The 25,824-nt window shown below is 35.5% G+C and overlaps 3 protein-coding genes across 3 annotated transcripts in view; 2 read left to right on the top strand and 1 right to left on the bottom strand.

The window, feature by feature from the left end:
• Positions 1 to 4,552: 4,552 nt before the first annotated feature.
• On the top strand, positions 4,553 to 6,752 carry SERPINB6_2 (Serpin B6; the record flags this gene model as incomplete). Its single annotated transcript, XM_051219493.1, has 5 exons — positions 4,553 to 4,622; positions 4,664 to 4,959; positions 4,998 to 5,148; positions 5,265 to 5,433; positions 6,398 to 6,752. The coding sequence occupies 5 exons, from the start codon at positions 4,553 to 4,555 to the stop codon at positions 6,750 to 6,752; spliced, it is 1,041 nt and encodes a 346-aa protein (XP_051065879.1).
• Positions 6,753 to 7,981: 1,229 nt separating this feature from the next.
• LARGE2_4 (LARGE xylosyl- and glucuronyltransferase 2) overlaps positions 7,982 to 25,824 on the bottom strand; it is a 39,804-nt gene continuing 21,961 nt past the window's right edge. Inside the window, exon 3 of the mRNA XM_051217224.1 lies at positions 7,982 to 8,230. The gene's annotated coding sequence lies outside the window, so the exon portion shown is untranslated. The remainder of the gene's footprint in view (positions 8,231 to 25,824) is intronic.
• MS3_00008881 (uncharacterized protein) lies at positions 20,003 to 25,514 on the top strand. The gene has a single exon (XM_051217226.1). The coding sequence runs from the start codon at positions 23,300 to 23,302 to the stop codon at positions 23,810 to 23,812; it is 513 nt and encodes a 170-aa protein (XP_051065878.1). The 5' UTR covers positions 20,003 to 23,299; the 3' UTR covers positions 23,813 to 25,514.

Here is a 25,824-nt window from a genome sequence, read left to right as displayed (position 1 = left end):
CACTTATTCATCTACCTATTTTTTGGTTTTTAAGCCAGGTCTGACCGGTCGCTTAACCAGAAACTCGGAATCTGCAGTGGATGGTTACACTTCTGATAGCTTGTGCCCCACAATTTAAAGTCTTACGCTAACTGTGACAAAAATGCCTTACGAGCAAACCTTTCATTGGTAACAGTGAAGCGCACTTTTCGGCTATTTTGACGGTAGTACTTTCCACATAATCTTCAGCAGTTTTGTTCGTCTCCATTTAGAGTACGGAAACATAATATTTCCTCCTTCTTTCGAAAAGGATAAGGACAGTCTGGAGCGTGTCCAACGGTGAGCCACAAAATCAGTTCTGGGAATCAAATTTAAATCTTATGAAGAGCGCCTCCAACCACTTAACCTTCACTCATTAGAGTATGTGCGTCTAAGAGGTGACCTTCTGATGGCTTACAGTATCCTTAACACTTCTGGACATCCTCTTAATCATCTGCTTAAGCTTGGTCTCAATTCTAACCTAAGGAGTAACACGCAGAAATTGGAGATAAAACACAGCAGAGCGGACTGTAGACGCAACTTCTACTCCTTAGGAGTTGTCAAGTACAAGAATACGCTTCCGGCCGAGCTAGTCCAAGCGACTTCCCAGGAGTCCTTTAAGAGGCAACTTGATCTATTCTTAAGGACTAAGGATAGTATCTTGCTATGATTTACCAATCTGTTTTTCCTGTTTTATCGTTAATATACCTAGGTTCTTCTGGTGAGCGTTTTTTAGCGAGTTAGTTTTCTACGGGATGGGGACGCTAACCCCATGCCCAACCCTCCTCCTTTACCCGGGCTTGGGATCGGCAGTAACTCTAGAAGAGCTACAGGCCAGCTCCAATGAATCCAGCGGACATCGAAGCAGCACACAGATCTTCCTATAGATGTCAACCCACCAACGACGGAAGAAATTAGAATGGCCGTCAGACAAATCAAGAACGGGAAAGCAGCAGGACCCGACAACATACCAGCTGAAGCACTGAAACCACAATCATGCTTTACCTTCTATTCAAAAAGATTTGGGAGGAGGAACAAGTGCCAATGGACTGGAAAGAAGGGCGCCTCGTCAAGATTCCAAAGAAAGGAGATCTGACCAAATGTGAAAACTACAGAGGCATTACACTACTGTCAATACCAGGGAAAGTTTTCAACAGAGTGTTGCTGAACCGGATAAAAGATGCAGTAGACGCTCAACTTCGAGATCAACAAGCTGGATTACGTAAGGATCGGTTGTGCACAGACCAAATTGCAACACTACGGATCATCGTCGAACAATCAGTTGAGTGGAACTCGTCACTATGCATCAACTTCATTGATTATGAAAAGGCATTCGACAGTGTAGATAGGAGGACATTATGGAAACTTCCTCGACACTACGGAGTTCCTGAGAAGATTGTCAATGTTAATCGGAACTCATACGACGGACTACAGTGCAAGGTCGTGCATGGAGGACAGCTGACAGATGCATTCCAAGTAAGGACCGGAGTCAGACAAGGCAGTTTACTCTCCCCTTTCTTTTTCTTCTGGTGGTCAACTGGATTATGAAGACCTCGACATCTGAAGGAAAACACGGCATACAATGGACAGCTCAGAATCAACTAGACGATTTGGACTTCTCAGATGACCTAGCCCTCCTATCGCGCACACACGAACAGATGCAGATGAAGACAGCTAGTGTAGCGGCAGTCTCTGCATCAGTAGGCCTCAGCATACACAAAGAAAAACCAAGGTCCTCAAATTCAAAGCGGAGAACAGTAATCCAATCACTCTTGATGGCGAAACTTTGGAAGATGTAGAATCCTTCACATACCTGGGAAGCATCATCGATGAACAAGGAGGCTCAGATGCAGACGTAAAGGCAAGGATTGGCAAAGCAAGGGTCGCATTCCTACAATTGAAGAACATATGGAACTCAAAACAACTTTCAACCAATATCAAAGTCAGAATCTTCAATACCAACGTCAAGGCAGTTCTACTGTATGGAGCTGAAACTTGGAGAACTACAACAACCACCATCAAGAAGGTACAAGTATTTATAAACAGCTGTCTTCGCAGGATACTCAACATCCATTGGCCGGATACCATCAGTAACAGCCTTCTCTGGGAGAGAACAAACCAACTTCCAGCTGAAGAAGAAATTAGGAAAAGACAATGGGAATGGATAGGACATACATTACGCAAATCGTCAAACTGCATCGCGAGGCAAGCTCTAACTTGTAATCCTGAAGGGAAGCGGAAAAGAGGAAGGCCAAAGAACACATTACGTCGGATAATAGAAGCAGATATGAAAACGATGAATTACAGCTGGAAGGAGCTAGAAAGGATTGCCCAGGACAGGGTTGGATGTAGAATGCTGCTGAGCGGCCTATGGTTCTTCACGAGGAGTAACAGGCGTAAGTGGAAGTAAGTAGTAAGTATACCTAGGTTCTTGCCTGGAGGTATTGGTGAACCCCTACTACTAGACACGGGAGCCTGTTAAGCGAAAGCTTCCTCTATTCCGTACACAACCACTTGAACCTTTTGAAAAGTTCAGTCGGACTCAAAATACGCCAGTTCACTGGGAATAATTTCATCCAACGGATAAGGTACATTCACTTTCTGCAAACAGTAACTCTGAACCGTAGATGCAATCAAACCATGTTGCTAACGTTAGGTTGTTAAAAATACAATATAGATGATCAGTGTTTGACAACACTTCTGTGTGAAGTATCTCGTAAGAGAGTCCTAGGCCTGACGAAACTAGAATTATTAGATGTTGTGAGAGGAAGATATATTTAAACAAAGGAATATAAGCTATCTAGTTGTTGAATCAGATTAGAGGAACATACCAAAAAGATTTCATGGGTTAATCTTTACGTGAGCTGAACTTGTATTTGAAGAAATCACTAACGATAGCCGTCAGTATCATAAGACTGCACACCAATTCATTTCAGCTATTAATTTTTGAGGGTCGAAATATTGGGCATTGGATGGTACTGGCTATTAACAATATTTGAAAAGTGACGTAACTCGTTCGGAACGTTAGAATGTCAACTTGTTGTCTCGATTGTTAGATTGTCCTGTCCTCACGTTTGTGTAATTTTTAATTGCTGTCGATTCTCTTCTCCTCACATTACACTAGCAAACAACCTACTTTCAGACTAAGTGTAAACTTGTCGAAGACTGAATATTTTAGTTCTTTACCTATTTTCTAGGTTCATGTTAGTACTTCGAGCCGTTGTTTTCCTAGTCTCGATCCTTTCTTCTCCGAGATTTTATAATAGTTAAATACTTGACAAATGGAACCACATGGTCTTTAGACCATTTCCCATGCACTCTTTAGAGTGGAAATAATGGGGAAAGGTGCCCTAATATCTGTTTTGTCGCCTGTCAGTGAGAAGTAATGTGGATCTTAACATTTACGTTGCTTTGTGTTTTAAATGTTGCTGAACTGTCTACTTTTCGCCTAAATGCTCCGGATTATCTACCTTCGCTCAAATTTTCAACATACATTTTGCCAGTCCACAAATGTCTCCCATGTTCGCCTTTATTTCTATAAAAAGCCACACGACAACTGCAGTTAATGTTAAAAATATCAGATTTTTGAGGAAATTAACTGAACTTGTTACATATACCATCATCACACAGAAGTCTTTCATTGCTGCAGCTACTGTGTTCAATCAAAGTTGGCGGAATTTCATTACAATTAACTTCAGTGTTGACTGCTATTGATGCAACGTAGATCACTGGTATAGTCATTTGCCGTTCGGTGTCAATTTAGGTGAACAGTAGACTATTCGTCATATATTTGGGCCAAAGGTAGACAACAACCACATTTTAGACGTTCAGCCTAAAGTAGATGGCCGCCGTTTAACGAAACATGGTAATGTCATGGTCTTTCAGTATACGGTAAATTGATATACGGTCACCACCGAAACTTCAATAAAACGTGGACGATTAGGATATATGTTTCCTATTGGTAAGGTGGCAATGCGATTTTACTTTCTCAATATCTATCTCTTGAACTCGTTCCAACGTATTCGTTTCATTTTTAGCATATAATCTGGCTTTATTTCTAAAGGTTTACTATGATATAAATCGGTTATCATGAGTAGAATGTGCCTTTAATTGGGTCAGGAATAGGTTTACATTGTAACTAACGTAGATGGAAAACTTGAGTTTGTTTCACAGTTGGCTTTTTTTATTAAGGTCATCTGGGCTGTTATAATTTATAATTTTGTATATAGGCATTCCATTGATTCGAAAGTGGTGCGAATCATTATTACCAATATGTTACACAACTTTCTTCACAGTGGTTTTTTCTAATGATAGTCGGTTGACTAAAGATCGTCCATGTCACCATATGAAATTAAATATTGTACTGACTGACTTGTAAGCCTCGTAAGAGGATAGCTGCATTAGTGGAATTTTAACCAACCGCATTCTCAGGTTGAAGTTCTTGATATTAGATTGTTGCTCTGTTTCTTTGACGTTTTGCACTGCGAATATTTTATTGTAGTCATTGTTCTGATGTACTTCTACTTCCTACAAGATGGAGGCATTAAAGTCACTTACGAACTTCACTGACAAGTTTTACGAACAAATATTAAATGAAACTCATGGTGAGTTCGTTCTGCTACAATGCTCCTACGAATGTGTTTAGGTCAATGGAAAAATGTTTTTCTCTCGCCGTTCAATATCTATACTGCCCTCGGAATGGTTCTTTCAGGCAGTGGGAACAATACGAAAGCCGAGATGATAAAGGCAATGCAATTGTCTGACTGTTTAGAACATGATCAAGTTCATCATGAGATTGCTCAACTTCTAAATGATTGTTCGAAACCTAGTGAAGGTGTTAATATAATCCTTGCTAATAGATTGTTCGTTGCACAAAATGTGAGAATCAAGGAACAGTTCAAAACTAATCTGAAGACATACTACGATGCTCCAACAGAACATGTAATTTCTTGCTATTTGTTACTATTTTTTGCGCAAAGGTGGCATTTGAGACTGACATAGAAGGTTCTCGAAACCGGATAAACCAGTGGGTTAGTAAACAAACTAAAGGACAAATTCAAGAACTGCTTTCACCCAGTTCTTTAACAAAGGACACGTCTGCTGTAGTGACAGCTACTACATACTTCAAAGGTAAAAGGATACATGAATCTAACTGTGAATAATTATAAATTTCATTTTAACTGCATCCACTTTATATTTGTCTACCTGATATCAGTTGAAAAATCTTAACCGGTGTTGTTATTTAGGTTTGTGGAATATGTGTTTTCCTGAGGATAACTCACATACTAGCGAGTTTTATGAATTGAATGGATCAAAAATGATTGTGAAGTTGATGTATAACGAATCATATTTCGATATGGTCAGTTTACCCCACTTGAGGTCACGTGCTGCGAAGATACCATTTAAAGACCCTAAGTGAGTAATAATATTTAAAGGATTGTTTTGTATTTTACTGCTTTGTGATGTGCTTTTAGAAAACTAATGTAATAATTTTCAGTAGTAAGCTAAATAACAAACACTGATAGAAAATCACTCATAATTGTAGCATTTTGAGTTCTCCACAATATGTATCAATTTATTCAACACTTAAAATTGAGGTTTGAACGTGTAATCTACTAGTTGCTAGAAGGTGTGCTGCTTTTATCGTCTCTTCATTTAGTGAAGGGCTCGAACTAATAGACTAAATTTATAATTATTATGCATTTACAATTGATTGACCAATGAGTAGTGATCAGTTCCCTCAAGTATACAGGTACACCTTGCTAACAGCTGTCAAATAGCACGAAACCTATGTCCAGGGTTTGTTGTTTATTACTTGTAACCACCGCCGTACTTATTTTAATGTATGTTATTATGCTGCCATACTTGTATGTCGGTATTCTAAACACTAATCAAAACATTTTTTATTCATATCTGTTCAACTAGTAAAGTGTTTTAACGTCGTTTCGACTTTCAACCACAAACTATTTTACACACATTTCAGTGATTTTTAAGCTGTAAGGTCAAGATTAAGTGCGATCCAATTGAAATGTAAATTCTTAGACCAAAATGAAGGGTACAGATTTTATGCAGGGATTATATATAGTATTTTATTACTGAAAATGTATAATGAGATATATTTGACTCTGCGATACAGTGAATAAATACTTAATAAATCTACCACTGGAAACAACTCCAAATAATGTTAGCTTAACCAAAGTTGGTTCAGTTTATGAAAGATAACTATCTGATGCACTTTGAAAACTGTAGGTGAAACTGGGTGTGGTAGTACGAATGCACTATGTTTTTATATTGAGATTATTGAATGTATCCGTTTTTGTCTAATTATTCCTTGATATTACTTTAGTATCCCTTCTTTTTCAAACACTTCGTTACCCAGGTTTACGTTATTGATCATTCTTCCAGATGCAAATGACGGATTGCCCGATTTACTGGATTCAATGTATAAACATGGTGGAATTTCTTCAATACTTTCCACGAGTTTTCAAAATACAAAAATGCGTTTGTATTTGCCTAAATTTAGATTAAGAGAAGGTTCTGCAATAAAACTGAAAGATCATCTGCGGAAATTGGGAATAAACGATGCATTCTGTTCTTTATCAGCTGATTTTTCAAATGTTTCTGACTCAGATAGGATGTGTATATCAGATGTGATGCATAAAGCTGTTTTTGAAGTAAGTCAATTAGATACATGTAGAAAACACATTTTTGGGAATTGTTTTGATCTCAGTTAATTATGTACCAGTTTTGAGGAGGTACGATTGTTCCGGTTTTTTAATATTCATTGGCTATTTGTAAATGTAGTTGAATATGTAATATACAATTATGTTATCAGTTCTGGCTATTAGTAATACATTTTCATAGTTGCATAATTTCTTGAATCTCGTGTTGATTGACAAATGTTCACTGAAATCAAATGCAATTTATAGCACATCATTTGGTTATAAATACAAACGTACATATTTGCATTTCTTTTTATATTCAACACTACTGAATAGTTACGAAAATGAGAAAAATTTGTGTGTTATGCACAAATTGTGCACAAGTCACTAGAGTTTTCGAAGAAATCGATTGAATAAAATTTAACTTGTTGTTTCGTAAAACAACAGATAACATCAATATTTGGTTCACTGTGTTCATACACAATATTGCACATCTTTCCGAGTCAATGGTTGTCTGCTCAAAGTCATATTTCAACGTGAGCTAGGACTGATCTTGCCCTACATCCATTAAGTAGTATGCTTACTAATTCACTTCATGTCAATATTAACATACGAATGATAAAAAGCTTGATCTAGGTTGGTGTATACCACTTTCGTCATAGAAATGACAGCATTACAGAGAGAATTTGTATGTTTACCTGGATACAAAATTTCTGATTACCTCAAGTGCTTAACTGTAGACTTTTGTCAAAATTTTCAGTCTTTCCTATCTGAATCCCTGTTATAAAATGTTGTCATTGATTTTCTTGATGGAAAATTCTCTCTAATTAATGGATTGATACAATAACACTCATCTCAATTTGATGTACTTTCAGAATACCATAGGTTTACCACCGAGTATATTCAGTTGCCAACAGAATTTGTGTTGATGTGGCTATCATTAAAACAAGGTCGAGTATTTTGTTTTTGAGCTTTCATTAAAGACGTACCAAATAAGCAATAATTCTGATATACGAATATTAGTCAAGATTAGAACGAACAGTTTGACAGAAATTGGGCGTCAGTATAGAGGTCACATATACGGCACTATTTCTCTTATCTACCTATCCTTTAGTCTGCATGATATGTGGGAAGAGGGTTGTCTCGACCTATTTTAGAGTATTTAGTACTACCCTGAGATTTATAATACATAGGTCTGATTCATGACTGGACAGCGTTGAAGGAAGAAATCTTTCCCATCACTAAGCTATGATCTGATAGGTTGGCAAGCGGAGAGAGTAAACGATCGAGTTGGAAATTACCATATTTATTCCTCATTTGACGAACCGAACTCAAAATAGGTAAATAAATAAATGACTAACGTGATCACAACTCTCGTGAGATACAATTATATCCAAACAACGGGATTAAAATATGGAAATAGAATACAAGGTGACTGAGATTACAGTAATTTTGTTATAAAAAGAATATTAGAATAATTTTTACATCACATCACTACCTTTTGGCGGCGGGGGTGTTGTTTACTGAATTGTTGAACACGGTGAGTCCAACTAGGGAGTTGGAAAACCCTGATTCCAAACCAATGGTGCACATGGGTTCCAAGAACCTAAGGAAACAAATGCCGTATGAACGTATTGTTGGTCATCACCTACTTGCTTCGATATGGGCACCTGAGCAGTATCCCAACCCTGACAGAAATTAAATGATTTATGTTGCTCATATCTATTTGGTGCATCCTTTTACCAATGTTTGTGTATTTAAATAAATAAATAAAAAACTAAGTAATATTATTTTGTGTATTTTGAATTATTCGAGACAGTATACAAATAGTATCTTTCATTGTTTGTCTCTGCTTATTTATTCTTTTATTCCCAATACATATATAGGTGGATGAAAAGGTGCAGTGGCGGCTGCAGCTACAGCGACACAAATGGTATACTGCACATCTCTGAGACCTCACAAACCTGTACCCGAATTTCGTGTTGATCATCCATTCTTTATTTCAATTGTTTGGAATAATTGTCTACCAATATTTCTTGGACATATTACATCACCATTGAATGACTAATAATAAGAAAAGTTGATCATTTATTAGCTTACAAGAATGATCAAATTGCCTACTATTGATTTTGTTATTCATATATGACTAGTAATAATTTTAATGAGAGAATTCATTTCACTTTTATTTCTGTGATCAGGTATTTTTTTGGAGTTCTTTTTTAATGTTTTGATGATTTTTTAAAATTCTTTTTTATAATATGACTTTTATGTTCACATGGTTACTGATCAGTAACTAATAAAACTTTGTTCTGTTCTTCATATTCGTATTTTTAAAATAACACATATATGTTGTTAGGTAATAGTAAAGACCAGATCTATGGAATTACGTCATAGCCTATAAAGATCGACTAGCTATTCAAATGGTATGAAAATAACACACGTATGTGCACCAGTGACAATTTTGAAACCACAGAACTCAAATGAGATTATATGGATTTGGATAATGTAATGAGTAGATGAAGATTGTCAGAACATTGTGATATATTAGAGCAATGCATTTCGAACCATCTGATCAGACATATACACGTTTCCGGTCTAGTTGTCCTTTTATTCTTATATATAAAAGCTCGTAACAAGTAGATGTATGCAATCTATTTGTGATTAGATTCTTACCAATTTGTGCTTATAACTGTCTGGTATTATTTCAAGCTCACATACAGAATGTACACTGTACTAACATTTCACAAACGTTTCTAACTGGTGTCTTCAAAGTCTGCGGTTCATGTAACTTGATGAACATATGACATGTGATTTTCATAAATACAAATCTAAATATAATGTTAAGCAGATGCAATCGACCCAGCTTATCACTACTAAAATACTCAGTCGATACTTGTAAAGTGAATATGAGGTTCCAAGGACAAATGAACACTCGTTCTACGTGAGCTGTGATCAAGTAATCAATACACAAATCAAACGATTTATTGCTTCATATCTCAAGTCATGTATGGAATGCACTGACTTCTTTAAAACAAATAATCGGAATTATTATGATAATGGATTTCGGAATGACTTGAGACTGGTAACTTCTTCAATTCAAAGCGTGAAATCCTGGAACACCTATTTGGATGTTCCGTTTCTTCAAAAACAATCATCTGCTGTCATTTACGGAATGAACACTCTGATCCATGATGTTACGAAAAGTTTCTTAATTGATGTCTCCACATCTAACCTTCATCTACCGAGTTCTCGTAATGACTGATATTCCTATTGATAATTTACACACACACAGTGTATATTGGAATTTGATTACGTTGTGTAAATCATTTCTCTTCACCTAAACACTTTCATTTAGCGTTTGGTAGTTCTACTACTTTATTAATATTCAGTAGACAGTTGAATTGGTAGGAATTTCAAGTGGTATGCTGTCGCGCATTCATTGTATTTATCATCATAATTACTCTCTTTCATTCCCTGTCGCAGTTGTTCTTTGTTGTTGTGCAGCCGTTTGGTCTTTGTATAAACGCGACGGTTCCCATATTTATTTCCTCATGATGAGACACAACTATTAGCTGTCTTACGCACTATAGCATGTCACAGTTATTCTTTAAGTTATTATTAGAGAAAGCCCTATCTCTTTCAGACTTACAGACGCACAAAGAACAAAGGATACCTCATAGGTTAATGTTTACATATAATCTATATGTATAATTCAATAAAATCTGTTGTAACATTCTCATGATTAATTTGGATAACGGTTAATCCCTGTCAATCCCTTTTTTCCGACAAACAATGTTATCGACACATTAACAATTCGTTCATTTATTTGTATTGTAAGAATCGTTATCATAAATACTTAAACGTGTATATTTGAACGCTTGGTGCCGCCTACGTATATCGCTCTCTCACTCAAATCATGATCTCGTAAATCTAGCTCGATGTATTGTTCTCCTTCTCTCATATATATGTGATTGTATTATAACATGAAAGTTGGCTTTGATTCGCTGTTATTTTATTTGGTATTACTATAAAGTTGCCTCCATATTCGCTCGCAATGATTCTTCGGCCTATTTCGCTTCAAATCCGTCTGATCTGGTTGTAATTCTCTGATGCGCGCGATCACCTGATAAGTTGTAGTGGCTGCATCATATCGCATTCCCAATTCAGTCATGTTGAGTTCCGTAATACCAGTTATCAGGCTGTAAGTTTAACGAAACTACACGCAATATAAAAACTAACCCTCACACCAATCGCTATTTTGTGAACTTCCCTTCCACGTGTATCTCATTTGCGTAATTAGACACTTTGTTTCATTCAATAATGTATTTATCAGTAAAGATGGATCAATTCTCCCAATCCACGTAAAGCACTTCTTCATGGGTACTGCATATTTCCAGATGACATGTACCATTGCAGTTTTGAGAGTAAATAGTAAACGTCCTCATTCAAAATGTAAACAATTTTCTACTGGTTGTATTATTATTCTAAACAAGATTTGGATTTATGACAGCACATTCTCCCTCCAGTTATCCATTTAGTTGAATTGACATTAATGGTAGAATTAGTAATGAACCCAGAATATAGATTGCACCATCTCGGGTCGTGCTGTAAATAGGAAGAAATTCAAAATAAGTCTTAAATTGACGAATCTATTAGTTGAAATGTAACATTTGAGTCACTACTACTGCAAATTCCACACTGAATATTTAGCTGAAATGCTCAGTGATTTCGAACTAAAATGGTTTCTTGTCTTTTACAATTAACAAGTCGACTGAGAGTTGAATGATTCTTGGAAATGTTGAAGAGTTAGAAATGAGATATGAGCTAAGAAGGTGAGTGGTTTCAGAAAACTGCTTCATCTTATTTCACCACAAGGTGAATTATGTTGGATACAAAACGAAAATAAGAATCATTAATATAAACAGATGACCACGTGTATCAGTCGATCACCAACTACAGCTTCATTCAATTCTGTCACTTAACTTTATCAATTGTCAACCATCCAGTCTAAATATGAGATGATCAGAGTTATAAACTAGATGATATTTCTTCTGAAAATGAAGGTGAGTTTCCGAATTCACACAGAAAGATGGTGTACATCTATATTCGAAATGAATGGTATTACTGAGAGTTTAGTAAGACTTTATTGTGCATACAGATTGATTGAGGATGGCAATACATCATTATTGATTGTTATGTGAATGAATGTCCTTGAATTTAGGTCCACCACTATGCAAATTTGGACTAATGCTAATACTATAATTCTCTCTCATATTTACATGTTTAATTAGAATGTAAAACGCATCTGAAACTTACAATTTCATATGTATATAGGTTACACTGAGGATAATATCGGCATTCAGTTAAGCAGTCTGATTTCGTTTCAACCGTTTCCAACCAGTAGTCTTCTGCCAGCGATAGCTTTGATAGTCCCAATATGCATATCCATTGTGAGTAGTTGCAATGCATATTTGTATTACATTCCGGACACTCCTCACATAAGGATAACAATGTAAAGTTATGTGCCACATTTGATTGTGTATTAAAGCAATCGAGAAGACAAACTGAAATGTATGCAGTGATAATGAACGAATGTTCAATCATTTGATGTAACATGATAGGCATATGAAATGAAGTATTGTTCGACAATAATAATCACTTGCCCATAACTACTACTACTGCTGATGCTTCTGTTGCTGATGTTGCTGTTTATATAGTGGAGATGAATCAATTGATTGGTGGAATTTTCAATATCCACAAACTGACCAGTTGGTTAACTGCTCATAGTGAATTTCTGACCAGTTGGATAAATGCAAACTTTACCATACTAAAGAGGATTAGGAAAAACGTATGACAATCGTTCGTGTTTTGTAAGGAATAATATTTGACAACTTTTAATTATGAAAGCTACACATGTAAAATACATATAGGCGATCAATTTCATTATGTGATTCGATGAAGTATAACATGATACACTCTTCAAATGGAACAATGAATTCGACATTAATCACTGTATTTCACTTGGAAGTCTTATTCTTAACACAAGCATTTGATTAATTCACGTTGACCAATGTAGTGAATAAGTCGTATGCATGTATGTGCAGTAGTCTCGTACGAAGAGAAATTGAACATTATGCTTCTGATTAGTCAAATTCATTTGACTTGATGTTGGTGGTATTTCTTCTGCATGTTAGTATGCAGCTGAATGAATAGAACCCTGATTTATGTTGACAATATTTGAACTAAATTATCCATGTGATTGAATTTAATGCATATGAAGCTAAGTCATCAGTTAGCTTCACAACATAACATATTGTTATTCTACTTGGATGTTGTGTATTACTCTATACTACTTATTCGTTTTCAGTAGGCGGTTTCATTTCTCAGAAATTCCTTAACCATAGCGAAAGATAGTGGGTTCGCTTACAGGGATGAGCATGAAATATGGTATGCATCTACACCCTGTGGACGAGTCCCAAATAGAACGAAACGCGCTCTCGGGATTCCGTTGCTACTCACTACGCATCATTGCTTAGAATGCTTGTGAAGTAGGGCAATATCGGGGCAATCAACGCACGATGTATATATACTAATAAGTGACTGATAAATTACTGTACTAAATAACAATGGGAAAATTTAGAGAAACAATACCAAACCAATTTAATATATTGTTATTCTCCGTTTTCATTTGAACATTGTATATCAATCAAATGTTGACACACATATTATGGCCTGTTGTAATCAGTATGTATCTGACATAAGAAGCACTGTTTACTGAATATACATGAACTTGTCTAAAGTTCTCTAAGGTTGCTGATACATCAGTCCAATTTGCTGACATTGTAATGAGATTAAGCAGTTAACATGGTTTCTGTATTGTGTATAATTGCGCAAAGATTCTGTATGCAAATGATGTTCAATGAAACTCAGGACATTCCGTTGTCAGAATTCCCAACGTAAACAAGACATCATTCAACAAATTCAAAACGTATTACGCTTTAAATAGAGATTCGCAGTGCAACCTCTCTTCATGTATGTGTATTTCTAATTCGTAGGTACATACACAGATCACTTTCATCAGTGTTCATAGTAAACTTTAAAGTGTACTTTTACAAAACAAATAGTTTTATTTCGTAAACAACAAGCAAAACATGAAGTTCAACGATCAGATCATTATCCTGTTACTACCAGTGTTACCATTCTCTACCCAAAATACATGTGAATGTTTACATTACCATTCATTCAGCTATGATGAACATGTGCAAATGGAATAAACATGAGAAAGTAACAAACAGGATAATAAAACGCATTCACCTTTTGTATATGATAACAAAACAATATTGTTTCACAACTGGACGAGGTGTTTTCCAATGAGCATGTGGATGAGTATGGGAAAGAGAATGAGGATGAGTACGAGACTGACAAATAAACATTGAATGATAGTGTGAATAAGATAAATTGATGTGATAGAATACTTGTGTGAAACAGAAATGTGATGGAAACAAATATCCAGTATACGAAATATTTGTTTATTTGGTGTGTGTGTGTGTGTGTGGTAGGGTAGGTGGATATTAGTAAGTGTTTGCAAAAGATCGTCCATTAGACGACAACAATAACAATCCAAATAATAATAATAAAAAGAAGAATAAACAGTAAAGTTCAAGTTGAAAACGATGTTGGAAAATAGTTGACTTGTGAACAGGGTTTTAATTTAGATGGATTCATTACACAATCGTTTAAGTCTTGTTGCGGCATGAAACGGAGAAGCTGATTGAGAATGAACGATTTCTTTGCTTGTTGAATCGATAATGTAAATCAGTTGATTTTATCAGTGGTATTTTAAGATTCTGTAACCAGTAAGGTTGCATTGACAGTCTAAATGTTATCAGATAATCCCATAAGATCAAACGCAATGGAATACTGATGTTTCGCACATATATATACTCATCAGCTTAGACGCATACTTAACGCATACTGGTTCACCTCAAATATTTAACTAGGAGCAACCAGAACAACACATGGAACGAATCCATAAAGTCACTGACAAGTGGATTGAGTCATGTTGGTAGGTGTAGACTACGTGGTTAGGATACATGAGACGATAGCAACAGATGGTTGGAAACCTTGAACGACATGACTCAACATTGTTTGCAATGGCGCAGGTGCATCCACTCTTTGTGTTCTCCGAAATTCTTGTCTTCTCAATTCTTCATGTCCCTTTATTTTTGCTTTCCAAATATATTTCTCTGGATTATACTCCTTCAATAACATGTTCAAACCCTAATGTTTCCAATTACTGCTTATACTTTTACTACCTCGACCACTATGTGATTAGAATCGACAACTGTATCTATGTGTTAATTCGGTATGACAACTCAATCTGATGTACGTACGTACGAAGTTCTGTGTTGTTGCTAACTGACTGAAGAATGATTTACCAAATTTGAGAACACATGTGAATGTCTAAGGAAATATGGTGATGGATAAAATATTATTCGTTAGATTTAATGACTGAAAGTCTGAATGCATTACAAACTTCATTACAAACAATATAAATTGAAAGCTGTCATTCAATCAACTTCATTCAATATTCGTACATAATTTCAAAGATTGATTGAGTGTAGTATGGTAAAGATTGCATTTATCCAACTGGTCAGAAATTCACTATGAGCAGTTAACCAACTGGTCAGTTTGTGGATATTGAAAATTCCACCAATCAATTGATTCATCTCCACTATATAAACAGCAACAGAAGCAGCAGTAGTAGTAGTAGTTGTTATTATTATTATTATTATTATTATTATTATTAATGGCTTTATTCAATATTATCTTATGAGCAAGTGATTATTATTGTCGAACAATACTTCATTTCATATGCCTATCATGTTACATCAAATGATTGAACATTCGTTCATTATCACTGCATACATTTCAGTTTGTCTTCTCGATTGCTTTAATACACAATCAAATGTGGCACATAACTTTACATTGTTATCCTTATGTGAGGAGTGTCCGGAATGTAATACAAATATGCATTGCAACTACTCACAATGGATATGCATATTGGGACTATCAAAGCTATCGCTGGCAGAAGACTACTGGTTGGAAACGGTTGAAACGAAATCAGACTGCTTAACTGAATGCCGATATTATCCTCAGTGTAACCTATATACATATGAAATTGTAAGTTTCAGATGCGTTTTACATTCTAATTAAACATGTAAATATGAGAGAGAATTATAGTATTAGCATTAGTCCAAATTTGCATAGTGGTGGACCTAAATTCAAGGACATTCATTCACATAACAATCAATAATGATGTATTGCCATCCTCAATCAATCTGTATGCACAATAAAGTCTTACTAAACTCTCAGTAATACCATTCATTTCGAATATAGATGTACACCATCTTTCTGTGTGAATTCGGAAACTCACCTTCATTTTCAGAAGAAATATCATCTAGTTTATAACTCTGATCATCTCATATTTAGACTGGATGGTTGACAATTGATAAAGTTAAGTGACAGAATTGAATGAAGCTGTAGTTGGTGATCGACTGATACACGTGGTCATCTGTTTATATTAATGATTCTTATTTTCGTTTTGTATCCAACATAATTCACCTTGTGGTGAAATAAGATGAAGCAGTTTTCTGAAATCACTCACCTTCTTAGCTCATATCTCATTTCTAACTCTTCAACATTTCCAAGAATCATTCAACTCTCAGTCGACTTGTTAATTGTAAAAGACAAGAAACCATTTTAGTTCGAAATCACTGAGCATTTCAGCTAAATATTCAGTGTGGAATTTGCAGTAGTAGTGACTCAAATGTTACATTTCAACTAATAGATTCGTCAATTTAAGACTTATTTTGAATTTCTTCCTATTTACAGCACGACCCGAGATGGTGCAATCTATATTCTGGGTTCATTACTAATTCTACCATTAATGATGAGTATATATATGTGCGAAACATCAGTATTCCATTGCGTTTGATCTTATGGGATTATCTGATAACATTTAGACTGTCAATGCAACCTTACTGGTTACAGAATCTTAAAATACCACTGATAAAATCAACTGATTTACATTATCGATTCAACAAGCAAAGAAATCGTTCATTCTCAATCAGCTTCTCCGTTTCATGCCGCAACAAGACTTAAACGATTGTGTAATGAATCCATCTAAATTAAAACCCTGTTCACAAGTCAACTATTTTCCAACATCGTTTTCAACTTGAACTTTACTGTTTATTCTTCTTTTTATTATTATTATTTGGATTGTTATTGTTGTCGTCTAATGGACGATCTTTTGCAAACACTTACTAATATCCACCTACCCTACCACACACACACACACACACCAAATAAACAAATATTTCGTATACTGGATATTTGTTTCCATCACATTTCTGTTTCACACAAGTATTCTATCACATCAATTTATCTTATTCACACTATCATTCAATGTTTATTTGTCAGTCTCGTACTCATCCTCATTCTCTTTCCCATACTCATCCACATGCTCATTGGAAAACACCTCGTCCAGTTGTGAAACAATATTGTTTTGTTATCATATACAAAAGGTGAATGCGTTTTATTATCCTGTTTGTTACTTTCTCATGTTTATTCCATTTGCACATGTTCATCATAGCTGAATGAATGGTAATGTAAACATTCACATGTATTTTGGGTAGAGAATGGTAACACTGGTAGTAACAGGATAATGATCTGATCGTTGAACTTCATGTTTTGCTTGTTGTTTACGAAATAAAACTATTTGTTTTGTAAAAGTACACTTTAAAGTTTACTATGAACACTGATGAAAGTGATCTGTGTATGTACCTACGAATTAGAAATACACATACATGAAGAGAGGTTGCACTGCGAATCTCTATTTAAAGCGTAATACGTTTTGAATTTGTTGAATGATGTCTTGTTTACGTTGGGAATTCTGACAACGGAATGTCCTGAGTTTCATTGAACATCATTTGCATACAGAATCTTTGCGCAATTATACACAATACAGAAACCATGTTAACTGCTTAATCTCATTACAATGTCAGCAAATTGGACTGATGTATCAGCAACCTTAGAGAACTTTAGACAAGTTCATGTATATTCAGTAAACAGTGCTTCTTATGTCAGATACATACTGATTACAACAGGCCATAATATGTGTGTCAACATTTGATTGATATACAATGTTCAAATGAAAACGGAGAATAACAATATATTAAATTGGTTTGGTATTGTTTCTCTAAATTTTCCCATTGTTATTTAGTACAGTAATTTATCAGTCACTTATTAGTATATATACATCGTGCGTTGATTGCCCCGATACTGCCCTACTTCACAAGCATTCTAAGCAATGATGCGTAGTGAGTAGCAACGGAATCCCGAGAGCGCGTTTCGTTCTATTTGGGACTCGTCCACAGGGTGTAGATGCATACCATATTTCATGCTCATCCCTGTAAGCGAACCCACTATCTTTCGCTATGGTTAAGGAATTTCTGAGAAATGAAACCGCCTACTGAAAACGAATAAGTAGTATACAGTAATACACAACATCCAAGTAGAATAACAATATGTTATGTTGTGAAGCTAACTGATGACTTAGCTTCATATGCATTAAATTCAATCACATGGATAATTTAGTTCAAATATTGTCAACATAAATCAGGGTTCTATTCATTCAGCTGCATACTAACATGCAGAAGAAATACCACCAACATCAAGTCAAATGAATTTGACTAATCAGAAGCATAATGTTCAATTTCTCTTGGTAAGAGACTACTGCACATACATGCATACGACTTATTCACTACATTGGTCAACGTGAATTAATCAAATGCTTGTGTTAAGAATAAGACTTCCAAGTGAAATACAGTGATTAATGTCGAACTCATTGTTCCATTTGAAGAGTGTATCATGTTATATTTCATCGAATCACATAATGAAATTGATCGCCTATATGTATTTTACATGTGTAGCTTTCAAAATTAAAAGTTGTCAAATATTATTCCTTACAAAACACGAACGATTGTCATACGTTTTTCCTAATCCTCTTTAGTATGGTAAAGTTTGCATTTATCCAACTGGTCAGAAGTTCACTATGAGCAGTTAACCAACTGGTCAGTTTTTGGATATTGAAAATTCCACCAATCAATTGATTCATCTCCACTATATAAACAGCAACATCAGCAACAGAAGCATCAGCAGTAGTAGTAGTTATGAGCAAGTGATTATTATTGTCGAACAATACTTTATTTCATATGCCTATCATGTTACATCAAATGATTGAACATTCGTTCATTATCACTGCATACATTTCAGTTTGTCTTCTCGATTGCTTTAATACACAATCAAATGTGGCACATAACTTTACATTGTTATCCTTATGTGAGGAGTGTCCGGAATGTAATACAAATATGCATTGCAACTACTCACAATGGATATGCATATTGGGACTATCAAAGCTATCGCTGGCAGAAGACTACTGGTTGGAAACGGTTGAAACGAAATCAGACTGCTTAACTGAATGCCGATATTATCCTCAGTGTAACCTATATACATATGAAATTGTAAGTTTCAGATGCGTTTTACATTCTAATTAAACATGTAAATATGAGAGAGAATTATAGTATTAGCATTAGTCCAAATTTGCATAGTGGTGGACCTAAATTCAAGGACATTCATTCACATAACAATCAATAATGATGTATTGCCATCCTCAATCAATCTGTATGCACAATAAAGTCTTACTAAACTCTCAGTAATACCATTCATTTCGAATATAGATGTACACCATCTTTCTGTGTGAATTCGGAAACTCACCTTCATTTTCAGAAGAAATATCATCTAGTTTATAACTCTGATCATCTCATATTTAGACTGGATGGTTGACAATTGATAAAGTTAAGTGACAGAATTGAATGAAGCTGTAGTTGGTGATCGACTGATACACGTGGTCATCTGTTTATATTAATGATTCTTATTTTCGTTTTGTATCCAACATAATTCACCTTGTGGTGAAATAAGATGAAGCAGTTTTCTGAAATCACTCACCTTCTTAGCTCATATCTCATTTCTAACTCTTCAACATTTCCAAGAATCATTCAACTCTCAGTCGACTTGTTAATTGTAAAAGACAAGAAACCATTTTAGTTCGAAATCACTGAGCATTTCAGCTAAATATTCAGTGTGGAATTTGCAGTAGTAGTGACTCAAATGTTACATTTCAACTAATAGATTCGTCAATTTAAGACTTATTTTGAATTTCTTCCTATTTACAGCACGACCCGAGATGGTGCAATCTATATTCTGGGTTCATTACTAATTCTACCATTAATGTCAATTCAACTAAATGGATAACTGGAGGGAGAATGTGCTGTCATAAATCCAAATCTTGTTTAGAATAATAATACAACCAGTAGAAAATTGTTTACATTTTGAATGAGGACGTTTACTATTTACTCTCAAAACTGCAATGGTACATGTCATCTGGAAATATGCAGTACCCATGAAGAAGTGCTTTACGTGGATTGGGAGAATTGATCCATCTTTACTGATAAATACATTATTGAATGAAACAAAGTGTCTAATTACGCAAATGAGATACACGTGGAAGGGAAGTTCACAAAATAGCGATTGGTGTGAGGGTTAGTTTTTTATATTGCGTGTAGTTTCGTTAAACTTACAGCCTGATAACTGGTATTACGGAACTCAACATGACTGAATTGGGAATGCGATATGATGCAGCCACTACAACTTATCAGGTGATCGCGCGCATCAGAGAATTACAACCAGATCAGACGGATTTGAAGCGAAATAGGCCGAAGAATCATTGCGAGCGAATATGGAGGCAACTTTATAGTAATACCAAATAAAATAACAGCGAATCAAAGCCAACTTTCATGTTATAATACAATCACATATATATGAGAGAAGGAGAACAATACATCGAGCTAGATTTACGAGATCATGATTTGAGTGAGAGAGCGATATACGTAGGCGGCACCAAGCGTTCAAATATACACGTTTAAGTATTTATGATAACGATTCTTACAATACAAATAAATGAACGAATTGTTAATGTGTCGATAACATTGTTTGTCGGAAAAAAGGGATTGACAGGGATTAACCGTTATCCAAATTAATCATGAGAATGTTACAACAGATTTTATTGAATTATACATATAGATTATATGTAAACATTAACCTATGAGGTATCCTTTGTTCTTTGTGCGTCTGTAAGTCTGAAAGAGATAGGGCTTTCTCTAATAATAACTTAAAGAATAACTGTGACATGCTATAGTGCGTAAGACAGCTAATAGTTGTGTCTCATCATGAGGAAATAAATATGGGAACCGTCGCGTTTATACAAAGACCAAACGGCTGCACAACAACAAAGAACAACTGCGACAGGGAATGAAAGAGAGTAATTATGATGATAAATACAATGAATGCGCGACAGCATACCACTTGAAATTCCTACCAATTCAACTGTCTACTGAATAATGTCAAAGTAGTAAAAGTATCAAATACTAAATAAAAGTGTTTAGGTGAAGATTAGGCGTGAAGGCCTCAATTAAGAAACTTCTCGTAACATCACGGACCACAGTGTTTATACATGAAGAAATATAATTCATTCCGTAAATGACAGCAGATGATTGTTTTTGAAGAAACGGAACATCCAAATAAGTGTTCCGAGATTTCACACTTTGAATTGAAGAAGTTACCAGTCTCAAGCCATTCCGAAATCCATTATCATAATAATTCCGATTATTTGTTTTGAAGAAATTAGTGCTCTCCATTCATGACCTGAGATATCAAGCACTGAATCTTTTTATCTGTGTATTGGCTACTTTCATTAGTAACAATTCGTACAACCATGTTTGGTTAAACTAAGTTCATTAACATATGAATTTTTTAATTAAGACAGGTCTTCATTAAAGTATAACTATCTAGTCATATGCATAGTGATATATTTGAATGTAGGGAGAGCACAAATATTTTGTAATATGGTGTGAAAGAACGACCAGAAATTTATAGACCATACACTTAAACTACAGAATAGTGTCACAAACAGTAATTTTTGCGATCAACTAGTAATTCTACCGCGTTACAATTATGTTGCTACGGTAACTATTCCGAATTTAAGATGAGAATTGATTTGAAGATCTTAAAGTTTATTTATACAAATTAAAATAGCATTTATTAACAACGAAACAATGAGTGAACCGGATTTCAAGCTGGTAGAAATTGTTATAATTATAGAAGACTAAAACAGAGCTTTCGGAAATATACAGATTAATGTTGAAAAGTATCCTAATCAATGAATAAATAAATTCATGTTCATGTAACAACCAACCTCATCTCATTTTCAGTGAAAATGTTCGTTAAACGAATAAACAAAAATCATAATACGAATGAGTACATTTTTGAAAACTTGATTGAAGCTAAGTCGATTCTAGTTTATTTTCCGAATGAACATTTTGACAGATCGCTTTGCACTGACTTACTTACTTACCCCTCATCGAAGAGCATAGGCCGACCACCGGAATTTTCCATCCAATTCTATCTTCTTTAATCCTTTACAGTTTCTTCCAGTTGCTGTTCATACTATACATATCTGCTTCCAGTTCTCGACGTAGCGTATTCTTTAGCCTTCCTCATTTCTCTTTTCTTTCAGGATTCCAAGTTCGCACTTGCCTCGTGATGTAAATTAGTGATTTCCGTAATGTATATCCACTTTACTTCCAACATCGTTTCCTAATTTCCTCCTTAAATGAAAGCTGGTTTGTCCTGTCCCACAGTAGGCTGTTACTGATGGTATCTGATCAGCAGACATTGAGTATATTGCATATACAACTGTTTATAAATACTTATACATTTTTGATGATAGTTAAATTAGTTCTCCAAGCTTCAGCTTCATACAGTAAAACTTTGATATTGGTTGACAGTTGTTTTGTTCTTCAAATATAAGAATGCTGCACTTGCTTCGCCAGCCGGATATCTGTCGGCGATCCAATGTTACTAGAAACGGAAGCCTCTTAAGCGAAAGCGGTACAAGGTATCGCAAAGTCCTTGATAATTCATTATTCAGGTGCTGCTACAATAGATTTTCCATAATTTCAGTTTTTGGTTGACGATATTCTTGTAAAGATAACCAATAACAGAAATAAGTACTATTATGAAGCGATTTAGAGAACTCATTGAAATGAATGATTTTAAATTAAGATACTTAATCTCAGGTGACCAGATTGTCCGAGAACGTATGTGAAAATCTTCGAAAATCAACTAAGGTGCGTCTAGCTTACATTCTGACGCTCACATGTTGGTGGCCAGAGATAAATGCAGAAATATGTCGTACAGTAAACAATTGAGGGGAACATCACGAGTTGAAAAGTCTACCTTTGATGTGAACTCCATGGCTAGTATAGTCTCAGGCCTGGCAGAGGGTTCATGCAGACTATTGGCAAATACTATGCACTTGTAGTCACTGATTCTTTTTCAAAGTGGGACTCTGATGGTGTTAGTGACTGATGATGGCTCTTATTTTGCTGCGGATGCAGTCACTGCACGGTTGAATAGCATAAGGTATAGAAATCTGTCCAATGTACCCTTGTTCTAATGGTCAAGCAGAAAATTTTGTCAGGACATTGAAAACTACTATTGATTCTATTGCTGCTTCAACACTTAATGAACTGGAGAGAGCAGTAGATACGTTTCTACTGCAATATAGAAATGCTAAACATTCTGTAACGAAAGAGACGCCATCGAAGCTATTAAAAAGAAGAATTTTCCGTTCGAATATGAGATGTTTGGAGTCTGCCAAAGTTACATATTATCATGGGAATGATCTCCGACCAACCACGGGAATCGTGGTGAGGAGTGTCGAAAAATCTATGGTGAGAATTCTAGATATCAATGACTTAAGTATACACAACCGACATGTTGGTCAAATACAATTACGGGAACTAGGTGAGTCTGTTCCAATTTCGGTTGTTAATTCTAATACTGATCAATACATTCTAGATGATACAGGGTCTATATCCAATACGCAGAATGAACTTGAGCAGAAGACTTACAATCAACTACAGAAACTTGGATTCCAATTTCAGCTGTGACGCATGTAGTGCTTGTATGAAGTAATGATTCCTTTGTACTCGATGAATATTTGATTTCGAATTTCAAATACAGTACATTCGTTCGTGCTCATATACTTAGTTAATTTGCATTATTTCTGGGATTCCTAATTTGTATAATAATTCAAATACTCCTGATAATCACAAATAGACACAGATTTGGTGTGACGGGTAAAAGAAATCTTAAACAAATGTATCGGCTAACCATTTGCTGGATGTTCATGGTTAGTTAACTTCATACTTTCCGTGAATCACGTCATATTGAAGTATTTTTGGCTTATTGTGAGATGAAATAGGAACTGTCTACATCATAAATCCAACTTAAGAGGTATGTCGAAAAATTCAATGCAAGTGTTATTAGTTAATATCGAAATGGCAAAAAAACACTTGAAGTTTGTTCTATACAATCATCAATCCCTAATTCGAACTCTTTAATGAAAATAAAAAATATCATCTGTATATCTCTTCCACGGTTGGGATCACTAGTAAGTAAACAGCAGCTATCAGTCTCTGCATTAGATCATCCCACTTATGAAGTATATATAACTGTATTTAACGAATAATGACTAAAGGCTATTATGTATCTACTGAAATTTAAGTAAGTAGTATGTAGTTTTAACTTTGTAGCCTTACTTACGCCTGTTACTCCTCGCTAAGGAGCATAGGCCGCACACCAGCATTCTCCATCCAACCCTGTTCTGGGCAATCCTTTCCAGCTCCTTCCATTTCCTATTCATCCTAATCATATCTGCTTCTATTTCTCGACGTAATGTGTTCTTTGGCCTTCCTCTTTTCCGTTTCCCTCCAGGATTCCAAGTTAGAGCTTGCTTCGTGATGCAGTTTGACGATTTGCGTAATGTATGTCCTATCCATTTCCATCGTCTTTTCCTAATTTCTTCTTCTTCAGCTGGAAGCTGGTCTGTTCTCTCCCAGAGAAGGCTGTTGCTGATGGTATCCGGCCAATGGATGTTGAGTATCATACGAAGACAACCATTTATAAATACTTGTACCTACTCCGCCTGTAGCTCTTCCAGAGTTACTGCCTGTTTCAAGCCCGGGTAAAGGAGGAGGGTTGGGCATGAGATTATCGACCCCATCCCGTAGAAAACTAACTCACTGAAAAAACGCTAACCAGAAAAAAATAATGCAAACTTTGTAGCCTATTAATTGAAAAGTATATGGTTTAAACTTTTGATCTTCACACTACATTGTTTTCCATATTTTGCTAAATAACAAAATAAAACCTTTTGGGCGTTCCAGTGAAAAAATATGTTTGTATACAATGACAATAACATAAGCTATACAGCCATATTTACAGTTTATTTTATATGTGACAATTCATAGTATAATAAGGGAGTATTGCGTTATGGAACAGAGTTACTAAAGCTAATTGAACATTCCAATGAAGTTGCGTTCTCTAATTGAATGTGAATAAACGTATAGCGACTCACGTGCAAATGAGTTTAGTCTCATCTAACGCAGTTAAGCCCTTTTGCTAACTCATTTAGCGGACAAAGTTATCCGCAATATAACAACTTATTGTACCCTTATTATTTTGTGCTTGTATGAAATACGTATGCTTGAATATTGCTTACGGCCTACGCATTTATTCACTCTGCTAATCTCACTCACTCACTCACTCACTCACTCACTCACTCACTCACTCACTCACTCACTCACTCACTCACTCACTCACTCACTCACTCACTCACTCACTCACTCACTCACTCACTCACTCACTCACTCACTCACTCACTCACTCACTCACTCACTCACTCACTCACTCACTCACTCACTCACTCACTCACCCCACTCACTCACTCACTCACTCACTCACTCACTCACTCACTCACTCACTCACTCACTCACTCACTCACCACTCACTCACTCACTCACTCACTCACTCACCACCACTCACTCACTCACTCACTCACTCACTCACTCACTCACTCACTCACTCACTCACTCACTCACTCACTCACTCACTCACTCAC

The sequence above is a fragment of the Schistosoma haematobium genome, chromosome 6 (assembly GCF_000699445.3).
Source record: "Schistosoma haematobium chromosome 6, whole genome shotgun sequence".
NCBI classification, from domain to species: Eukaryota; Metazoa; Platyhelminthes; class Trematoda; order Strigeidida; family Schistosomatidae; genus Schistosoma; species Schistosoma haematobium.
This window is presented reverse-complemented; position numbering and strand designations above follow the sequence as displayed.

Excerpts from the sequence above, each read along its gene's own strand:
- MS3_00008881 (XM_051217226.1), top strand. The coding sequence starts at position 23,300 with ATGTACCCTTGTTCTAATGGTCAAGCAGAAAATTTTGTCAGGACATTG.